The following is a 20949-nucleotide window of genomic DNA, read 5'->3' on the forward strand; positions in this document are numbered from 1 at the left end:
GTTCCACCGCCGAGACGTGACGTCACAGTTGCGCGACGCGGCGAGTCTTGAGAGAGAAAAAAATGTGATCCGGCGCTGTACGCATGCGCGCAGCCTTTTCCTTTCATTCATGAGTGTATTAGGGCTAAATAACGGCGGGTTTTGGGCGGGTGCAGAGATGTTACCGAAAATACTCCAGCAGCTCTTTATACACAAGTCCCTCGCGCGTTGTTGTGCGTGTAATGTTACTGCCGAGTGGTATAAGATTATGAAATAAAATCCTCTGAATGGAATAACAAAATACAAAGCGGAAGTGTGAGCCTGAAATACAGAGACAGTGAGAGAGGCGTGTGTGTGTGTGTTATGTGTGTAATTAGGCCTGGACTGACTGACAGTCTGTTGGTTCTGAGGGGTTGCTATAAGGTGCCATAGAAAGTCACTATTTAGTGGGCTGGTGAGGGCTGTTTGGGCCTCTGTGTACATGAAATGGCAGGGCCTGTTGTAATTCTCAGTCCAGACCTGTGTGTAAGTGAGGAATAATAACGTACAATACGCGTGTGATTATAGGGACAGTGCAGGGAGCTGTGACACAACAACTATAACAACCGGCCTGTAGTCTCGACACTCTGATAGTTGGAGGGGGGACAAGTGGAATCGGCAGAGTAGCTATTCCTCACAGACAAGAAAATCATTTCTCTCCTGAGTCTACAACACTTCAAACCACTGCAACCAGTCACCAATAACAGTAAAGCTGCAGTGTTCCATTTCACACCAAACATTAGTCTTGTGCAACACGTCACCAACATTCTACATCACCTTTACACTAAACACTACACAAGTATGAACATCACAACAGCTGCATTGGGAGGGAAGAAGACACCGAGCCCAGGGACGTTCAGTGTGTGTGAACATGTGTGTAGACTCCAGCACAACCTACTGACAACATTCTCACATCAGCCAAACAAACCATTTTAGAACAGTGGTCTAGGGTTTGATTGGGGAGCTTCTCAGCCCTTTTAATGCAGCGGCGAGTCCCCATGGCCCCCCTGGTTCTGACGCCTTTGCAAGGATGTTATGTGTAGTGGAAACATGCCAAGCTCCTATCAACCCAACACACATGGCCTCAGTGTCATGATTGCTGCTAGTGTGTGTGTATGTGATAGAACTAGGGATGCAGTGAATCCAGGATTAGGTTCGGGATTCGGCCTTTTTCAGCAGGATTTGGATTCAGCCTGGTCGAACCGAATCCTAATTTTCATATGCAAATTAGGGGCGAAGAGGGTAATCACATGACTTTTTGTCACAAAACAAGGAAGTAAAAAATGTTTCCGCTTCCCACCCCTAATTTGCATATGCAAATTCGGTTCGGTATTCGGCCGAATCTTTCCAAAATAGTGGATTCGGTGCATCCCTAGCGCTGCTACCTGGCTGCCTCAGGTAGCCAGGCAGCAGCGCCCCACCAGTGGCGGAACTACCGGGGGAGCAGGGGGTGCGAGCGGGCCAGGGCCCGCACCCCCTCAGGGCCCCCCCGGCAGCTTGCGCGTCACTATAATCCGGCCTGAAAATTGCATCACGCACCAGGGCCCGCCCCCCTCTAGTTACGTTACTGCACCCCACTAAGTACCAGGGGCGGCAAAATGCTGTTCCTGGCCGAATTTCTGGTTTCCAAACCGGAAAATCGGCTCTTCTAGCGCAGAGAGCGCAATTAGGCTCTCTGCACTAGCATACTGGCCCTCTCTGCTGCCCTTGTGGACCCCCTCAGGTGAAAAAAGGTAAGCACATGGAGGAGGGTGGTGGGGCCCATTTACTTAGCTCAAGTGAAGGAATAGAGGGGAAAAAAACGAATTTCGAATGTTTTTTTGGCTACTTCGACCATCGAATGGGCTACTTCGACCTTCGACTACGACTTCGAATCGAACGATTCAAACTAAAAATCATTCGACTATTCGACCATTCGATAGTCAAAGTACTGTCTCTTTAAAAAAAAACTTCGACCCCCTAGTTCGCCACCTAAAAGCTACCGAAGTCAATGTTAGCATATGGGGAAGGTCCCCATAGGCTTTGCAATCTTTTTTTGCTCGAAGAAAAATCGTTTGATCGATGGATTAAAATCCTTCGAATCAATTCGAAGGATTTAATCGTTCGATCCAACGATTTTTCCAACGAATTGCGCTAAATCCTTCGACTTCGATGTCGAAGGATTTCAATTCGGCAGTCGAATATCGAGGGTTAATTAACCTCGATATTCGACCTTAAGTAAATTTGCCCCTATGTGTGCCAATATGCTTTTCTCTGTCTCAGTACTATAAAATTAAGCATGTAGATCCCATGAATAGTTTTGGCATTACAATAATGTATCCAGAATGTAGCCGACATCACCATCAAAGAATATGTTTAAAAAGCCTTTATTTGCTTCTCATGGCTTTATGATCTGGACAATAATGTATTCTACTTTGTTGATTTATAGATATAAAAAGGCAAACCTGGGTGTTGTGAATTTGCCTAAGCTTTGTTAAGTTTTATAAAGTTAATTACTTTTGAAGGATGTTAGAATGTTGCAGCCTTGGGAATAGTGGGAGCAGACTGGGAAGCTTGTCTCTGTGTGTGGGAAATAAAGATGGTGAACTGATAACAGCCTGGGATATAACACTGGGTTACAGTGAAACTATCAGCCTTCTCCTTGAAGTTGGACCTGGTTTTCTTTAACGACATGCTTCATTTGGAAGGTATGTTCACTGGTACTGTTTGAACCAATAGAAGAACCTTTCCTATATGAGTTGGGCATTACTGAACAGGATACTTAAACAATTCACTCTCACGCTCCTCACAAATATCCATATATTTCTATTACATTGCTCGCTACTTAGTAACATAGTAAATCAGTTCAAGAAAAGACACAAGTCCATCAAGTTCAACCTTTTAACTCTTTCAACCTGCCTAACTGCCAGTTGAACCAGAGAAAGGCAAAAAACCCAATGTGAAACCTCTCAAATTTGCCTCAGAGGGGAAAAATTCCTTCCTGACTCCAAGATGCAATGGGACCAGTCCCTGGATCAACTTGTACTATGAGCTATCTCCCATATCCCTGTATTCCCTCACTTGCTAAACACCATCCAACCCAGACAATTCCACATCTTCACAGCTCTCACTGTAACGAACCCCTTCCCAATATTTAGCTGGAACCTCTTTTCTTCTACTGGGAATGGGTGACCTTGTGTCAACTGGAAAGACCTACTGGTAAACTTGCAACATGGCATATTATAAAACAAATATAAGAGGAACAGCCATGTTGAATGACTGACAACACTGTCTTGCTTGTATATTGTCACACCACTTATCCACAGTCACGTGTCTCATGTCCATCAGCCTTCTCTCCTCTCTTCACATGGTTCTGGAACAGTGTGCTCTGCTTTTCTGGAACAGGTATGGTATCTATATACATACTCACAACTCACTTCATGCTAAGTTGAGTTCCACTAAGAGTTCCCTGTATAACTCAACCTGCAGCCTTGTGCCTTTATATGGTCACAGAACAACCCCTCAGTGACTTATAATATCCTTATCATTTACAGTAGGGGGTACATTATCCCTTATAATACATGAGTGATACTCAGAGTTCCCTGTATAACTCAGCATGCAGCCTTGTGCCTTTATATGGTCACAGAACAACCACTCAGTGACTTCTAATATCCTTATCATTTACAGTAGGGGGTACATTATCCCTTATAATACATAATTGATACTCAGAGTTTCCTGTATAACTCAGCCTGCAGCCTTGTGCCTTTATATGGTCACAGAACAACCCCTCAGTGGCTTCTAATATCCTTATCATTTACAGTAGGGGGTACATTATCCCATATAATACATGAGTGATACTCAGAGTTCCCTGTATAACTCAGCCTGCACCCTTGTGCCTTTATATGGTCACAGAACAACCCCTCAGTGGCTTCTAATATCCTTATCATTTACAGTAGGGGGTACATTATCCCTTATAATACATGAGTGATACTTAGAGTTCCCTGTATAACTCAGCCTGCAGCCTTGTGCCTTTATATGGTCACAGAACAACCCCTCAGTGACTTCTAATATCCTTATCATTTACAGTAGGGGGTACATTATCCCTTATAATACATGAGTGATACTCAGAGTTCCCTGTATAACTCAGCCTGCAGCTTTGTGCCTTTATATGGTCACAGAACAACCCCTCAGTGACTTCTAATATCCTTATCATTTACATTAGGGGGTACATTATCCCTTATAATACATGAGTGATACTCAGAGTTCCCTGTATAACTCAGCCTGCAGCCTTGTGCCTTTATATGGTCACAGAACAACCCCTCAGTGACTTCTAATATCCTTATCATTTACATTAGGGGGTACATTATCCCTTATAATACATGAGTGATACTCAGAGTTCCCTGTATAACTCAGCCTGCAGCCTTGTGCCTTTATATGGTCACAGAACAACCCCTCAGTAACTTCTAATATCCTTATCATTTACAGTAGGGGGTACATTATCCCTTATAATACATGAGTGATACTCAGAGTTCCCTGTATAACTCAGCCTGCAGCTTTGTGCCTTTATATGGTCACAGAACAACCCCTCAGTGACTTCTAATATCCTTATCATTTACAGTAGGGGGTACATTATCCCTTATAATACATGAGTGATACTCAGAGTTCCCTGTATAACTCAGCCTGCAGCCTTGTGTCTTTATATGGTCACAGAACCCCTCAGTGACTTCTAATATATCCTTATCATTTACAGTAGGGGGTACATTGTCTCAGACTTTTTCCATCCGTAGGCTATAATAAATCCACTAAAAATTCAGATTTTATAGTAAAAAAAATACAAATGTTTCTGTTTTTTGGTATTCGGACTTTAATAAATAACCCCCTCAGTGTTGTTTGTTTCCACTTCCTTTAGTAACATGCATATACTTGTGTAGCTCTCTAGAGAAGTCCCAGGTTTCAGGTTTGGGGAGTGGACTCTAGAAGGTGGGACCCACTAAAAGGGGATTTTGGGTTTTCCAGATAATGGGTCTTTCCATAATTTGGATCTTCATACCTTAAGTCTACTAGAAAATCATATAAACATTAAAAAAAAACAATAGGCTGGTTTTGCCTCCAATAAGGATTAATTATATCTCATTTGGGATCAAGTACAAGCTACTGTTTTATTATTACACAGAAAAAGGGAGTTATTTAAAAAAATAATAAAAAAATAATGTATATATATATATATATATATATATATATATATATATATATATATATATATATCCTCACTAGGGCAGCACCCTGCTGACGTCGTGTTACCTGGGTGCAAGGTAAGAAATGTGAATACTTCAAGAAAGACCAGCAACACCAGGGTTTCTGTGTATCAAAGCAAAAGTGTATTCAAATAATGCATGAATAGCCTATTCATGCATTATTTGAATACACTTTTGCTTTGATACACAGAAACCCTGGTGTTGCTGGTCTTTCTTGAAGTATATATATATATATATAAGAGAAGACTTATATATAAGAGATATATATATATATATATATATAAGAGAAGACCAAGATCTGGTGCACACATAACAATTGTTACTGCCTAGGTGCTGGTTATAATAGATCATAGATAAAGCAACAAAAACCGCACTCACAGGACTTTTGAAGGTGCAAAATCAAAAAATATTTATTTCAACGTTTCGGCTATTCACTTAAGCCGTCATCAGGAAGTGAAACACAAATATAGAAATTTGAATGTTGCAGTTCATCTTTAAAATCAAGGGTTCAGTTTATCTAAATATACATTTTCTTTATCCTAAATAGGAGATACCAGAGGATTCAGGCTCTAACACCTGCGAGCCTGAAACAACCAACACCTCTGAAGAGCAAATGGAAACCCTGGAACAACAGGTAGGCCTTAAAGCCTTTAAAATGGTTTGAGCAGAAAATTGATCAGAAAATTGTTAGGAAGCCTATGGGGACCTTCCCCATAGGCTAACATTGGCCTCGGTAGGTTTTAGGTGGCGAACTAGGGGGTCGAAGAATTTTTTAAAGAGTCAGTACTTCGACTATCGAATAGTCGAACGATTTTTAGTTTGAATCGTTCGATTCAAAGTCTTAGTAGTAGTCGAGGGTCGAAGTAGCCAATTTGATGGTCGAAGTAGCCATATTCGACCATTCGAAATTCAAAGTATTTTTTCTTCTATTCCTTCACTCGAGCTAAGTAAATGGGCCCCCTTATGTGTTTCCCCTAATGCTCTGCACAATAATAATCATTACATTTCTTTTTCTACTTTTGTTACAGGGATGGCACCGTAAGCAGCAAAAAGATGTGGCCATCACCATCGTTAGGGATTCGGAGGTAACATGTCTTGATACGATTAATATAATCAGATACTAATAAGCCTTGTGTTACATCTACATTATGATTTTTAGTAGAAGGCAAATTTACTAACAAAACATTGGCATGTTCTTATTTCTGCACCAGTCAGTGTAATATCCTGACCTCTAATAATTATGTAACTGTAAAAATAAGTGAATGAATCTCTTCTGAGAAATGTATGGGATTTAAGAAGTAAAAGAGCTGAGAGTCAATCATATTATGCAGTTCTCACATAGGGGTATTAAAAAGCTCCAATTTTTCAGAACTACAAGTTAGGTTGGGGTATTTGAAATTCTCGTTTTATCCATTGTATTAATTTTACTTCTTTTGTTGAAAACTAGAAGCAAAAAGAAATCCTCAAGAAAATAGACTTCCTTGAGAGAACATCTGGCCACGGAAAAATCATCGGCTTTCATGGGGCATATTATCATCCTGCCTCTAAAAAAATGCCCCATTTTGAAGGATTGTGGGTAAGGAGTTGTTTATTCACGTTACACATTCATGCACCAACATGTCAATCAATAGCTCTAATATAAGCGAGAATTTTGGATGCAAATATGATTCCATTTGGTAAGAAAGAGTCCGGTGAATGTGGACCACTTTGTTCTCAGTTGCACCAGATATTGTATTTACATCCAGAATACTTGTGTAGGCCTATTTCTGACTTACAGCCTTTCCCCAGACTTCCCAATAAAATTGTAAACCACACAAATCTATGTGTTACATGTTCTTTGTTTGTGTTTTAGGCTTCAACTGAGCTTTACACCGGTGCTTCTCTGGAAGATCTCACTAACATCCAGAAGCAGAAATCCTTGCCAGAGAGCAGTGAAAATGACATCTGCAAGGAGGTGTTACAGGTATGTCTGGTGTGAACCTCCTCAGTACTATTCTACATAAATCTAATTCATTAACAGAATGAAAAATATTTAGATTTTCACTTTTGCTTTATTGGTTTTGCAGGGCCTGAGTCACCTTGATGAAAACAAGGTCATTGATCATCACCTGAGTCCTGACAACATCATGGTGGACTCATCTAGAGACATAAAGTTCAGTAAGTGATGCTTGGAATAAACAGAATTTTTTTCTATCTTCATGGTGTTTATTGGTGGGTCCCATTTATAAATGAATATTACAATTTCTGCTTTTGTCCTATAATTTCAGGAGATTTCAGCTCTGCCACCATAGGACTGAGGAGCCCCACTACTTTTAGAGAAGCTATTCCATACAGGGCTCCAGAATTAAAGGCCAATGTTGGCAGTAACACTATTGCAAATACCACCAAGGTACTGTGATGTCTTCTCACTTTTTGTTCTATTGTTACCTTTATAAATAATGTATGTAGCTCACACAAGGTGACTATGGTGCTTTTTCACTCTCTCACTTCACATACCCCTCTCATAACAGCGAATCTAAAGCTGTAAAGTGGTTTCTGTGAGCTGAGCTATGTCCCCTCAGATATTGAGTCCCCCCAGTAAATTTACCTTTCCTTATCCTTCAATTATAATTTTAGCAGTTCATCAAAAAATACTTGATCTAAAAAAAAAATCATTTTTGTCTTCCCCAGGAGAATCAACATCCACCTGCAAAGAAATACCCGGTAAGAGAAGCTCGAAAAATTTATAGTTTTGTTATATTTTTCAAACTTTCTAAAAATGTTAGAGTTAGTAAGTGAAGAAACCATGAAAACCTCTAATGATGCTATAGAGTTTAGTTGTGGTTTAAAAAAAACTCAAAATCTGACTTTTAATAAGTAAGCCTCCACATGATACAAGAGCTCAACTTTAATGATTTGACTTAAATATTCCAGCCCAAGGCCTTCCCCCAATACACCAATTCCCAGTTCCCCCTACACCTCCTGTACTTCTCACTTTTTGGAAAGTTTATTTGTCCTATTGCCTTATATTAATTTTTGTATTTATCATGTTTTTAACACAATTTTATTTTTTAGAAGCCCAAGACATTCGTAGAAGCCCGGGAGCCTATCGGAGAGGATGAATTCGGTGTTATTTATAATGTAAGATCAATGTTTAAATGGAGTAATTTGTGTTATGTGTTTGGGTGATTCTGTTTATTCTGCTGCTTGTACCCTCTAGAGTTTTGTCCCTTTTGTGTTTTTTTGCATGAACCTGCCAATAAACTTTCCCGTATCCACACAATACAGGTGTTTGCTTTCCCATAATGTTCCGCACAGTAATAATCATAGAGTTTCTTTCTTTGTTGCAGGGATGGCACCATAAAGAGCAGAAAGAGGTGGCCATCACCATCATTAAGGATACGAAGGTAACATGTCTTGATACAATTACTATTATCAGATACTAATAAGCCTTGTGTTACATCTACATTATGATTTTGTGTAGAAAGAGAACTTGCTAACAAAATATTGGCATGTTCTTATTTCTGCACCAGTCAGTGTAATATCCTGAACCCCTATTACTTATGTAACTGTAAAAATAATTGAATGAATCTCATCTGAGAAATGTAAAAGATTTAAAAATAAAAGCGCTGAGAGTCAATCACATTATGCAGTTCTCACATAGGGGTATTAAAAACCTGTTATTTTTCAGAACGACAAGTTAGGTTGGGGTGTTTGAAATTGTCATTTTATCCATTGTATTAACTTTACTTTTTTTGTTTAAAAACTAGAAGCAAAAGGAAATCCTCAAAAAAATGCGAATCTTCGAAAACATACCTGACCACAAAAATATTGTCGGCTTTTATGGGGCATTCTACAATCATGCCTCTAAAAAAATGCCCCATTATGAAGGATTATGGGTAAGGAGTTGTTTATTTACGTTACATATTCTTGTACCAACATGTCAATCAATAGCTCTAATACAAGCGAGAATTTTGGATGCAAATATGATTTAGTTTTGTAAGAAAGAGTCCGGTGCATGTGGATCACTTTGTTCTCAGTTGTACCAGATATTGTATTTACATCCAGAATGCTCGTGTATCTCTGACTTATGTCCATACAGTTTTTCCCCAGACTTTCCAATAAAATTTGTAAAAATCTATGTTTTAAACATCGTTTGTTTGTGTTTTAGGTTTCAACTGAGCTTTACACCGGATCATCACTGAAAGAGCTCATTAATGGTCAGAAGCAGAAATCCTTGCCAGAGAACACCATAGCTTACATCTGCAAGGAGGTGTTACAGGTATGTCTCGTGTCAACCTCCTCAGTACTATTCTACATAAATCTAATTAATTAAATAGCATGAAAAATATTTAGATTTTCACTTTTGCTTGATTTGTTTTGCAGGGCCTGAGTCATCTAGATAAAAACAAGGTGATTCATCACGACCTGAGGCCTGGCAACATCATGGTGGCATCATCTGGAGACATAAAGATCAGTAAGTGACACAGACTAAATGGAGATTTATTTCTATCTTCATGGTGGTTTTTTGGTGGGTTCCATTTACAAATGAACATTACAATATCTGCTTTTGTCTTATAATTTCAGTTGATTTCACATCTGCCACCAAGGGACCGAGGAGCCACGCTACTTCTGGAGCTATTCCATACATGGCTCCAGAAGTAATGGCCAATATTGGAAGCAACACAGTTGACTATACCACCAAGGTACTGTGATGTCTTCTCTTTTGCTTTTTATTACCTTTATATATAATGTATGTAACTTACACAAGGGGAACTGTGGTGCTTTTTCACTCAATCACTTCACATACCCCTCTCATAACAGTGAATCTAAAGCTGTAAAGTGGTTTCTGTGATATGAGAGGTGGAATCTGAAGGGAAGGAGTGTGCAGAGCACAGGAATATTAGAAACAAACTATTTTCGGGTCTTTATGGGGTTTTCTAACTCTGTGGGACACACTCAGCCTGGGGTGTTTGGGGTCATTCTTTAGAGATGACAGTCACATCACTTCACTCCTTGACATGTTTTACAAAGTGTCAGGCTTTGTATTTTACAGTGAAGTCTCAATTTTACATCTTTTGATTCTGCATTTGCCCACTTTTTTTGTGGTCCCAGCAATATATAATGCATAAAGAATTTTGCTGGATTTTACACGTTTTTCTGGTCCCTATAACACATAAAATGAAGGTTCTACTATATTTTCTTACTGTGCAAATTAGAGAACTAAAGTATCTGAATGATCTATTACTGGATTTTCCATGTGTTCTGTGTATATTCTTTTCTAATAGTTGCTTTCCCCCCATATTTTTATGTGTAGGCTGATGTGTGGTCACTGGGGATATCAGCGCTGGAAATGGCGGAAGGATATTATCGTAAGTAAACTCCAGTGTGTGTGTAATATAGTGTTTGTAGAAAGGTTAGAGGTATTTATGTGTCATGCTGTAACACAGAATATTATTAAATATTAAAAGCTATGGGGCTGGTTTTTTGAAAATTTGAATTTGCCAGTTTCCGATCCTTGTATTTTGTCAGTGTATTGGCAATCAAGAAGCAAAAATTAAATTTAGTTCATTTAAATTTTTTCAATATTTGTTGTTTTTCATGAGTCATCAATTTTTCATCTTGTATTTTCTTACATCCTAGCATTCAGCAGATTTCCTGAGAATAAACGAATGAAGAGGATTATGCACGGTCCTGCACCAACATTACTGTGGGACACATGGTGAGTCATTTCCACTTAAAACAGAAAAAGAGTGAGATGGAAAGGGTGGGGAAATAAATAGGAAATGATTGAAGAGGGTGGGGAAATAAATAGGAAATGAGGGGAGAGGGTGGGGAGATGATGGAAGAGGGTGGGGAAATAAATAGGAAATGAGGGGAGAGAGTGGGGAAATGATGGAAGAGGGTGGGGAAATAAATAGGAAATGAGGGGAGAGAGGGGAAATGAGAGGGAAATAAGGGGAGAGGGTGGGGAAATGAAAAGGTAATGAGGGGAAAGAGCAGGAAAATGAAAAAGTGGGGGGAGGGTGGGGATTGCCAGGGGGTAAAGGGGTACGTAAATGGGAAAGAGAGTCAAGAAAACTTGGGAATTGGGATGAAGTAAGGATGCAGAATGGATAAATTAGAAAAGTAAGGGTAACGGTGAAGTATGCTATGTGTAGCTCTTAAATGCTCAGATGCAGAATCTCATGCTTATCTTGAGATCTTGGGTTATTATCTGGCAGCCAATACAAGACAGCCCAAGATGTTGGCAAAGTATTCTGGGCAAAGGTAAATGTACTCTAATATTTCAGGGTTAGTAAGTAACACAATAGACTTATTTTTCTAAGGTAGATCAGTTAAAGCATTATAAGGGAAGGGGCTCATCCTCTATTGACTTTGTGAATAGCTTCTGTCTGCCTCTGTTGTGATTGGGTGCAGAGTGACATCATCACACTGTTTAACAAATGGACTGTCAGTAAAATAGAGGCTTATGGGGGATACAGGGCACATGGCTGTGCTGGTTCTATTCACAGTCTTTTACATGTGTGAGCTCTGCAAATTTAGTTATTCTATAACATGATCAATTATCATTTTAATATGTTTCTTCTTTTTTTCCAGGAGTGACAAATTCCATTTCTTCATATCTGAATGTCTGCAGAAAAACCCAGCAAGGAGGCCGTCTGCAGAACAGCTCCTATCACACCCCTTTATTAGCAACATCCAAAATGAAAGGGGTGTCAAAAAGTTAATCAAAAGGCACCTGCAGAAATGTAAGGGAACTGCTCATTCTCATTATAATTCACTCCACTAAAGCCGCCCATAATAAAGGCTGAGATTGTATAAGGGCAGAGGTCACTGAACTAGGCCAAATCTATGAGAGAGACAAACATGATGAGATGGGAGAAAAAGTTATTATTTAATAGTTGTAACTGACATTTAAATTAGTAGCAAAGGGAATGGGATATAAAACATGCAGCAAATATTATAAAAAAAAGAACAGATTGAAGTATTGTACAAACTGCTTCTCCGTGACTAACACTGATCAATCTCTCCTTAGGAATGAAGAACTGAAGAAATAGCAGCCATCGGGGGAGGGACGGGGGCACAATTGTGGGGTCCTAATATCATCTTTGGGCCCTACAGATTAAATTGGTCCCGATGGCAGCTTTAAAAGATTGAAAACATCAGATTTAGAAGATTAACATCAATTTGATATTTAAAACTAAACAATAAACATCTTAAAATAACATTGACCTCTAGTGTATTCTTTCAATAGGGAGACATCCCTAATAACCTCCAAGCCCACTGTTGGCTCATATTCATCTTCCCTTTAATATTAGTTCTAATGAAGTTTTGTTGTTTTATGGAAAGAAGACTCCTATTGGAAGATTTTACTTTATTTTATTTAGACATATCTATAGTTTCCTGATATGACCCATATTACATTTTCACCAATAAAACCCTCAAACTTGGACTACAATATAGGTAAAATGTGGATGCGACTCCCAGGAACTAAGCAGGGTGGTTTTAACCCCCCAGTTCCTGAGAGGATCAACTCCATTTGGGAATCAAAACAAAAGCAGGTAAATTATAATTGGTGATAAATAACTCAACCCTGAGTGGTTCTAATAGATGGAATTGTTATATCATCCTATTCAGATTCATCTATTATTGTTTTGAAGGGATTTGTATCACTTCCATCAGACTTCCAGATTACATTGCATCACAAGAATGATATGGATGCGACTTCTGGAATCTCAGTAGGGTGCTTTTAATCCCCCATTTTCCAGAAGGATTTGCTCCATTCGAGAAGGATTTACAAGTAGATGTAATGTGACTACCTGTCGTTATATAATTTTAGAAGTGTGGATAATGTTATCGTACCATAATATTATAGACCTATTCTGTAGGATGTTTAAACAGGTCCTTATGTAACTGCTCTTTATTATGTAAATTTATGTTATTGATGTAAGTTATGTCATTTATATGACTGTAATGTCTTTTGAAAAATTCCAATAAAAATGATTGAAAACTAATATTAGTTCTAATGACATGAACACAATCCCATGAACAGTCTTATTGTGTTGGTTTTAGGTTTATCATGGAGAAAAAGTATGTCCCATAAATTACACCTTCCCACTAGATCATTCTGAGACTCCCCAATAAATTAAAATGTAACTTTTAATGCCAGTAATACAAATAACCAAAAAAAGAGTATGTAGTTAAAAGAAAACATAGGAGAGACAAGCTGATATGACTCTGGTTCGTCAGATTATAAACGTGTTGGTTTTATCCATCCTGGTCCTGTTGGTAATTCTCGGGTTCTCTTAGTGGGTTCCATCAATATCTTTTCTAGCAGCAAGTGAAATAGTCACTAATACCCTTATTAATGCTGCACGTACTGGAGCAGTGAGCCAGGTTAAATGTCTGCAATATTGTATTCCTTCTAGAGCTATAAAAGAGGCTTTCATTCCAACATAGATCTCAATAATATTGTCTAACTGCTAGTTTATCCAGAAATGGGTAAAAAAAAAAAAAAAAACAACTGAAGCAATCTGGTTGCCAAGGTCTAAATTACCCTAGCAACCATGAACTGATTTGAATGAGAGACTGGGATATGAAAAGGAGAGGCCTCAATAGAAAGATGAGTAACAAAAAGTAGTAATAGCAATACATTTGTAGCCTTACAGAGCATTTGTTTTTTGAAAGCTGGAAAGAGTCCGAAGAAGAAGGCAAATCATTAAAAAACTATAAAAATCCAAACAATGAAGTCCAATTGAAAAGTTGTTTAGAATTAGACATTCTATTACATAACAAGGTTAACTTAAAGGGGAACTTTCATGCAAATGAAAATTTAATAGAAGCTTCATTATACTGAAAAAAACAAACTTTCTAAATACAAACAATTAAAAATTCTGCATGGTTTTGAATATAATCAAGTTTATGTTCATTATCACTATATATGAATAGGAAAAGGGCTGAATAGAAAGATGAGTAATAAAAAGTAACAATAACAATACATGTCTAGATGCATGTGTTTTTAGATGGGGTCAGTGACCCCATTTGGAAAGCTGGAAAGAATCAGGAGAAGGCAAATAATTAAAAAAACTATAAAAAATAAATAGACCAATTGAAAAGTTGTTTAGAATTAGCCATTCTATAACATACTAAGGGACATATTTATCAAAGGTAGCGTGTTTTTTTTATAACCTTCAATGACCTTGAAACTCTATCTTATTTATGAAAAAAAATGAACGTCTCAAACGCGAACAAATTTTATCAACCCAAAACATTGAATCGAATTCGACAGAACTGAAACTGCTTTTTTTTCTCTGAAAAAACGTGAAAGTCAGGAAAGCTATTAACATCTTCAAATGAGTCACTGGACTACATCTTCTACATGAACTCGGCAGGTTTTAGTTGGCATAGTATCGAATTCAAATTGTTCCCAGGGTCGAGGTATGATAAATCTCAAATTCGAGTTTGGATTATTCCCAACACCAATTTGTGAGGTTTCACCAAAAATCCAACTCAAAAATTCAAATTTAGAAGTAAAACCTTAATTAACCTGTCCCTGTATCCTCGGCCATTATTGCAGTTTTTTAAAAAAAAAAAAAACATTGGTGGCAGGGGCCTATTGAGTAATAACATAATAGATTGGTGGCTAGGGCTTTAATAAAATAAAAAAACACATTGGTGTTCAGTAGAACTGAACTCGTAGCTTCGGGTCTTTAGCTCTGGCTCCTTTTGTGGCTTCAGGACTTCAACTTTGTGCTTTGCCTCAGTTTGCGGCTTCTGCACTTTGACTCTTTGGGACTTCAGAGGTTCGGCATGACTTTGGTGCTGTCAAGGGGGGGCCCGGCTATTTTGAAAAGGGGAGCACATCCAGGCCCCCCTTTAGGACCGGGCCCAGTATAACAGTACCCTCTATGCCCCCTGATGGTGGCCCTGAATAGATTACCCCATCTCAGCCTTTTATCAAGGTTTGAGGGACCAGATAGGTTTATTGTTTGGTTTATGATTAAGGAATAATAAATCACCTACTTTCACCTGGAAATTTAGTTTGTATTTGGCTTCTCTTTTATACCCTGAACTGCTGAAGTGACAGAACTGTGGTAGAGGACATGAGTAAAAGGTGGATCTGGAAGGCCTTGTGTGAGGGTTGGAACAAAGGCAGCAGAAGATGGTTTTACCTGGGGGGCCAGGGTGAAGAGTATATGCGGCATGTGCTGTGAATTTTGCCCATGCCCCCTTTTGGCCACCACCTTTGGACTCCCCAACTTTCCCGTGTGCTTTCACTGAATTAAAGAACATTATATAGTAAGAAGCAGAGGCACTAGCACACCAAATACAGACATAGAGAGCAATGGACAATGGTACCAAGAGCAGTAAGATATAGGGGGGAATTCATAAAAGTGGTGATATTGAGACAAAATAATAGTGGAGATAAAACATGTCAGATTTCACTCCAAAGTCACAAACCTCTATCTCCACTTTTGTGAATTTGTCTTTTAAACAGACAGTTTTCAGATTTTGTCTTTCACACGATATTTGAACAACATTCTTTATGAATTTGTCTTTAGCTCTTCCTAAACCTGTCAGTCAGCCATCAAATTGCAATTTCCGGGGAGGGGTTTATTTTAACTAGGAAAATTCTACATCCGTTCTTCAGTATAACCTGGGCTTTCTACGTCTGCCTACATGTTTGTGTAATTCCACTTCTGTAACAAGATATAAGGGTCTAAACGCAATAGATGCTAAAAAAAAAAAATGCTATTTTGCATAAAAATGCTGCTAAAACTTTACTTTTCCTTTAGATTGTCACTGAAATTGCTAAAACTGCCTCATTCATTAAAGCTAAAACTAGTAAAATAAGTGTGAGTTAAAAACTTTTTACATATAAAATATACTTTTTTTTAAATGTAATCAGTGTTTTTCTTGTTTTGCTAATGAGGCTTTAATGCCTATATAGGGCTATCACAAACTGGTACCCCGACTATAAAATACTAATCCCTATTAATATGATAATAATTCCCCAATGGGGCACCTACAAGAGGTGTGAAATGAAGATTGGCTGAACCAAAACAGAGCAGATTATGTTAGAATTGAGCCGACACATGGGGAAGAGTTTTACTTCATTTTTAAAATGTTTGCAAAATGTCATTTAAATGTCGTTTTTATGTCGTTTGAAAGACAAATTCATAAAAGTGTCTGTAAACTGTCTATTTCTAGGGTTGCCATCTGGCCTGTATTTTACCCGCCTGGCCGGTAAAAATGATGGTTGATAAATAGGGAAAAAAGATAAATATATAGGACAGTTGGAATTTTTTTCCAGAAAAGCTGGTAACCTTACTGCTTCCTCCACTCCAGTCATGAGGCAGATTTAATAAAGAGTTAAGTGGCCGTCACTACTGGAAAATCACCAGAATTCCCATCCACAGGGACATCTCCAATTTACACAGGTAAAACAGGAGTAGAGGACACTTCAATAATGAAAGAGACCGTCACTAGTGCCGTTTCACACCCTTTTGCCAGGAGAAATTTTCGCTCAGGCGCACAATCATTACTCCACAAATTCACTAAGTGCGAATTTTACACAACGTTACATCTTTCACCAGTTTCCTTTGCCACTTAGACCTGGCAAACTGCAAAGATGGAGCGACTTCTTCCTTAATCTTATGTCAGTGACATCATATCCTGTATGCCGGAAAGTCATAAAAGTTTTAAAAAAAGATGGCGTTTTCTCTATTTTAAAGCGGGATTGTCTTTAAATGGTCTAACTACTGTTTTGTGTTAAGTTTTTTTTAACCATTTGAGGGGCATGCCACATTAGTTTTAGGGTTGACATGTCTATGGCTGCCCCCATGGCTACACAGCAGCTTGTTTATATAAACTATAGTAGTACTTATCTGTTATCTACTGTGTATCCTGTGCTTGAATGGCTGCCCCCATGGCTACACAGCAGCTTGTTTATATAAACTATAGTAGTACTTATCTGTTATCTACTGTGTATCCTGTGCTTGAATGGCTGCCCCCATGGCTACACAGCAGCTTGTTTATATAAACTATAGTAGTACTTATCTGTTATCTACTGTGTATCCTGTGCTTGAATGGCTGCCCCCATGGCTATACAGAAGCTTGTTTATATAAACTATAGTAGTACTTATCTGTTATCTACTGTGTATCCTGTGCTTGAATGGCTGCCCCCATGGCTACACAGCAGCTTGTTTATATAAACTATAGTAGTACTTATCTGTTATCTACTGTGTATCCTGTGCTTGAATGGCTGCCCCCATGGCTATACAGAAGCTTGTTTATATAAACTATAGTAGTACTTATCTGTTATCTACTGTGTATCCTGTGCTTGAATGGCTGCCCCCATGGCTACACAGCAGCTTGTTTATATAAACTATAGTAGTACTTATCTGTTATCTACTGTGTATCCTGTGCTTGAATGGCTGCCCCCATGGCTACACAGCAGCTTGTTTATAAAAACTATAGTAGTACTTATCTGTTATCTACTGTGTATCCTGTGCTTGAATGGCTGCCCCCATGGCTACACAGCAGCTTGTTTATATAAACTATAGTAGTACTTATCTGTTATCTACTGTGTATCCTGTGCTTGAATGGCTGCCCCCATGGCTACACAGCAGCTTGTTTATAAAAACTATAGTAGTACTTATCTGTTATCTACTGTGTATCCTGTGCTTGAATGGCTGCCCCCATGGCTACACAGCAGCTTGTTTATATAAACTATAGTAGTACTTATCTGTTACCTACTGTGTATCCTGTGCTTGAATGGCTGCCCCCATGGCTACACAGCAGCTTGTTTATATAAACTATAGTAGTATTTATCTGTTACCTACTATGTATCCCGTGCTTGAATGGCTGCCCCCATGGCTACACAGCAGCTTGTTTATATAAACTATAGTAGTACTTATCTGTTATCTACTGTGTATCCTGTGCTTGAACGGCTGCCCCCATAGCTATACAGCAGCTTGTTTATATAAACTATAGTAGTACTACTACCACATACCAAACTAAATGAGATTTGCCCCTTTCACTCTCATCTGGCAATAAGCACATACTCCTACTCAAACTGGAAGCAATTGGCACAAGTCTCTATTAAATGGTTATTAATATAAGTAATTACATATAAACACAATGCAGAAAACAAACCACTGTTTGCAGCTTTTACCCTGCACACACTTTTACAAGCAGCATCTTAAATATATTCGTACCAACAAGGAGAAGTCCTAGTGTCCTGAGAAAAACGGTCAGATGAAAGACCCGTGCAGAGCCTTCTGCCCCGGCCAATCCAAAGCCTAATTTACATACGCAAATTAGTGGCAGGGAGGGAAATCACGTGACTTTTTGTCACAATACAAGGAAGTAAAAAATGTTTTCCCTTTCCCATCCCTAATTTGCATACGGAGGCGAAGTAGAATTCCCGAAGCTGCAAAATGAGCCGAAATTGAAGTCCTGAAGCCACGAGTTCAGTTCTACTCAACACCAATGTGTGTGCTTTTTTCTTTTTAAATTAAACCCCTGGCCACCAATGTATTATTTTAATACTCTATAGGCCAATGCACCCAGTTTTGTTTTTTTTTTTTTGTTTTTTAGTACTCTCTGGGGTCCCAATGTTTTTTTTAACTTGTAAAGGGGGGCCCAGGCGCCAATATATTTTTTTTAAAAACTTTTATGGGGAGCCCATAACTAAGTGCCCAGAATGGGTGCGAAATGCGTAGGGTGGATGGAGATGCAGATTTATATATTTTTAACTTTGTATAAATAAAATTATTTTGTAATCGAGCTTCTCTGGTCCTGTGTCTCCGTTTGAGTGCTGGTCGGCCCTGTCTTTTGTACATATTTCTTGCTGTACCGCTCCCTAACGCTGGGGGGCTGGTGCACCCGGACCACATTCACTACTCGGTGAGTCATTTACATTTTATTGTTCTCTTCTAACCACCAAAATAAAAAACCAAATGCTCTGTAAGGCTACAAATGTATCGTTACTTTTTATTACTCATCTTTCTATTCAGCCCTCTCCTATTCAAAGTCTCTTATTCAAATCAGTGCATGGTTGCTAGGGTGATTTGGACCTAGCAACCAGATTATGGTAATTGCAAATTGGAGAACTGCTGAATAAAAAGCCTAATAACACAAATAATAAAAAGTGAAAACCAGTTGCAATTGTCTCAGAATATCCCTCTCTACATCATACTAAAAGTTTGTTTAAAGCTGAACAAGCCCTTTAAGCTGAACAAGCCCTTTAAGCAAAGAGAGTTGGCTGGCAGTAAAAGGATTTTTAATTGCACAAGGTATTTTTAAGTGTTTTTAGCCCTACAGCCAAACAAGCAGATCAACCAGGGGCCAACAAAAACCTTAGGCCAAAGACTTCATTTGTGCTCCTCGTTCTACAGGATTTTCATACCTTCCCTATTTTTGTCCCGATTGCTTTTGGGCAGGCAGAGTCCCACACACTGGCCAATTCTTTTACTTACTGGTAAATGACATTAGTAAATGTTACGGATATTACATCATGAAAGGCAGAAAGTGATTTCTCATCTTTGAATTCCATTATAAGAAGCTACTCTTTTACTGGGGCACTTAGGAGTGTTCTGTTACAAACTGGGGTGTAATGAAACAAATTCAACACAAAAATGAATCCCTACGTTTGGTTATAGACTCTGTTAAGTGATATCAAGACTATGGCACCTTAAAGGGCATGTAAAGGCAAAAAAATAAAATCTAATTTTTACTTTCTTTAATGAAAAAGAAACCTATCTCCAATATACTTTAATTTAAAAAATGTGTACCGTTTTTATAAGAAACCTGACTGTATGCAGTGAAATTCTCCCTTCATTTACTGCTGTGTATAAGAATTGTCAGACAGTCCCTAACTGCTGAGCAGGGAAACAATCCTACTTATGTACAGCAGGGGGAGCCCCCGCCTTACTTCCCAGCCGTGCAGAACTCAAGCAGCTTTGTTTATGACGATCCCTAAGCAGCCCAGACCACACTGAGCATGTGCACAGTCTTAGTCTTGCAAAGATGTTTAACAAAGTTACAAGATGGTGACCCCCTGTGGCCAACTTTGAAAGCATAAATTATTTGTTTGATTAGGTTTGTGGTGCAGTAAGTTCATGTTTATGTTTAGTATACAAAATACAGCATTTCTAGCCTTATTCTATTTTAGACTTTACATGCCCTTTAAGTATATTGCCATGCACCAACTGAAATTCTGCAAGAACAGCCCCTTTGCTTATACCCTGTACAGAGAAGTAAAATGAAACTATGAATATATTTTTTCAATTTACAGAGCACAAATCTGCAGATCAGTCCCCTAAGTTTGCTCATAGTCTGTACAGAGAGATCCCATAAAACTATGGCAGCATAGGTATTCCCTGTACTAAGCACAATTCAGCAGGAACAGTCCCCTAACTTTGCTCATAGTCTGTACAGAGAGATCCCATAAAACTATGGCAGCATAGGTATTCCCCTGTACTAAGCACAATTCAGCAGGAACAGTCCCCTAACTTTGCTCATAGTCTGTACAGAGAGATCCCATAAAACTATGGCAGCATAGGTATTCCCCTGTACTAAGCACAATTCAGCAGGAACAGTCCCTAAGTTTGCTCATAGTCTGTACAGAGAGATCCCATAAAACTATGGCAGTATAGGTATTCCTCTGTACTAAGCACAATTCAGCAGAAACAGCCCGCTAAGTTTGCTT

General features: G+C 38.6%; 1 protein-coding gene across 1 annotated transcript; it reads left to right on the top strand.

The window, feature by feature from the left end:
* The first annotated feature begins 1068 nt into the window (after nucleotides 1-1068).
* LOC108710026 (nik-related protein kinase) lies at nucleotides 1069-12110 on the top strand. Its single transcript, XM_041584765.1, has 17 exons — nucleotides 1069-1131; nucleotides 5800-5886; nucleotides 6281-6337; nucleotides 6700-6828; nucleotides 7105-7215; nucleotides 7319-7409; nucleotides 7520-7641; nucleotides 7923-7955; nucleotides 8307-8372; nucleotides 8582-8638; nucleotides 9002-9130; nucleotides 9403-9513; nucleotides 9618-9708; nucleotides 9819-9937; nucleotides 10549-10603; nucleotides 10875-10953; nucleotides 11832-12110. The coding sequence occupies exons 1-17, from the start codon at nucleotides 1069-1071 to the stop codon at nucleotides 12022-12024; spliced, it is 1593 nt and encodes a 530-aa protein (XP_041440699.1). The 3' UTR covers nucleotides 12025-12110.
* Nucleotides 12111-20949: the final 8839 nt, after the last annotated feature.

This window comes from Xenopus laevis, chromosome 2S, assembly GCF_017654675.1.
Source record: "Xenopus laevis strain J_2021 chromosome 2S, Xenopus_laevis_v10.1, whole genome shotgun sequence".
In the NCBI taxonomy this organism is placed as follows: Eukaryota; Metazoa; Chordata; class Amphibia; order Anura; family Pipidae; genus Xenopus; species Xenopus laevis.

Coding starts and splice junctions, on each gene's coding strand:
- LOC108710026 (XM_041584765.1), top strand. CDS start 1,069: ATGCCAAGCTCCTATCAACCCAACACACATGGCCTCAGTGTCATGATT. Junction 9,131..9,402: donor CCCATTATGAAGGATTATGG/GTAAGGAGTTGT, acceptor TTTGTGTTTTAG/GTTTCAACTGAGCTTTACAC. Junction 9,938..10,548: donor CAGTTGACTATACCACCAAG/GTACTGTGATGT, acceptor TTTTATGTGTAG/GCTGATGTGTGGTCACTGGG.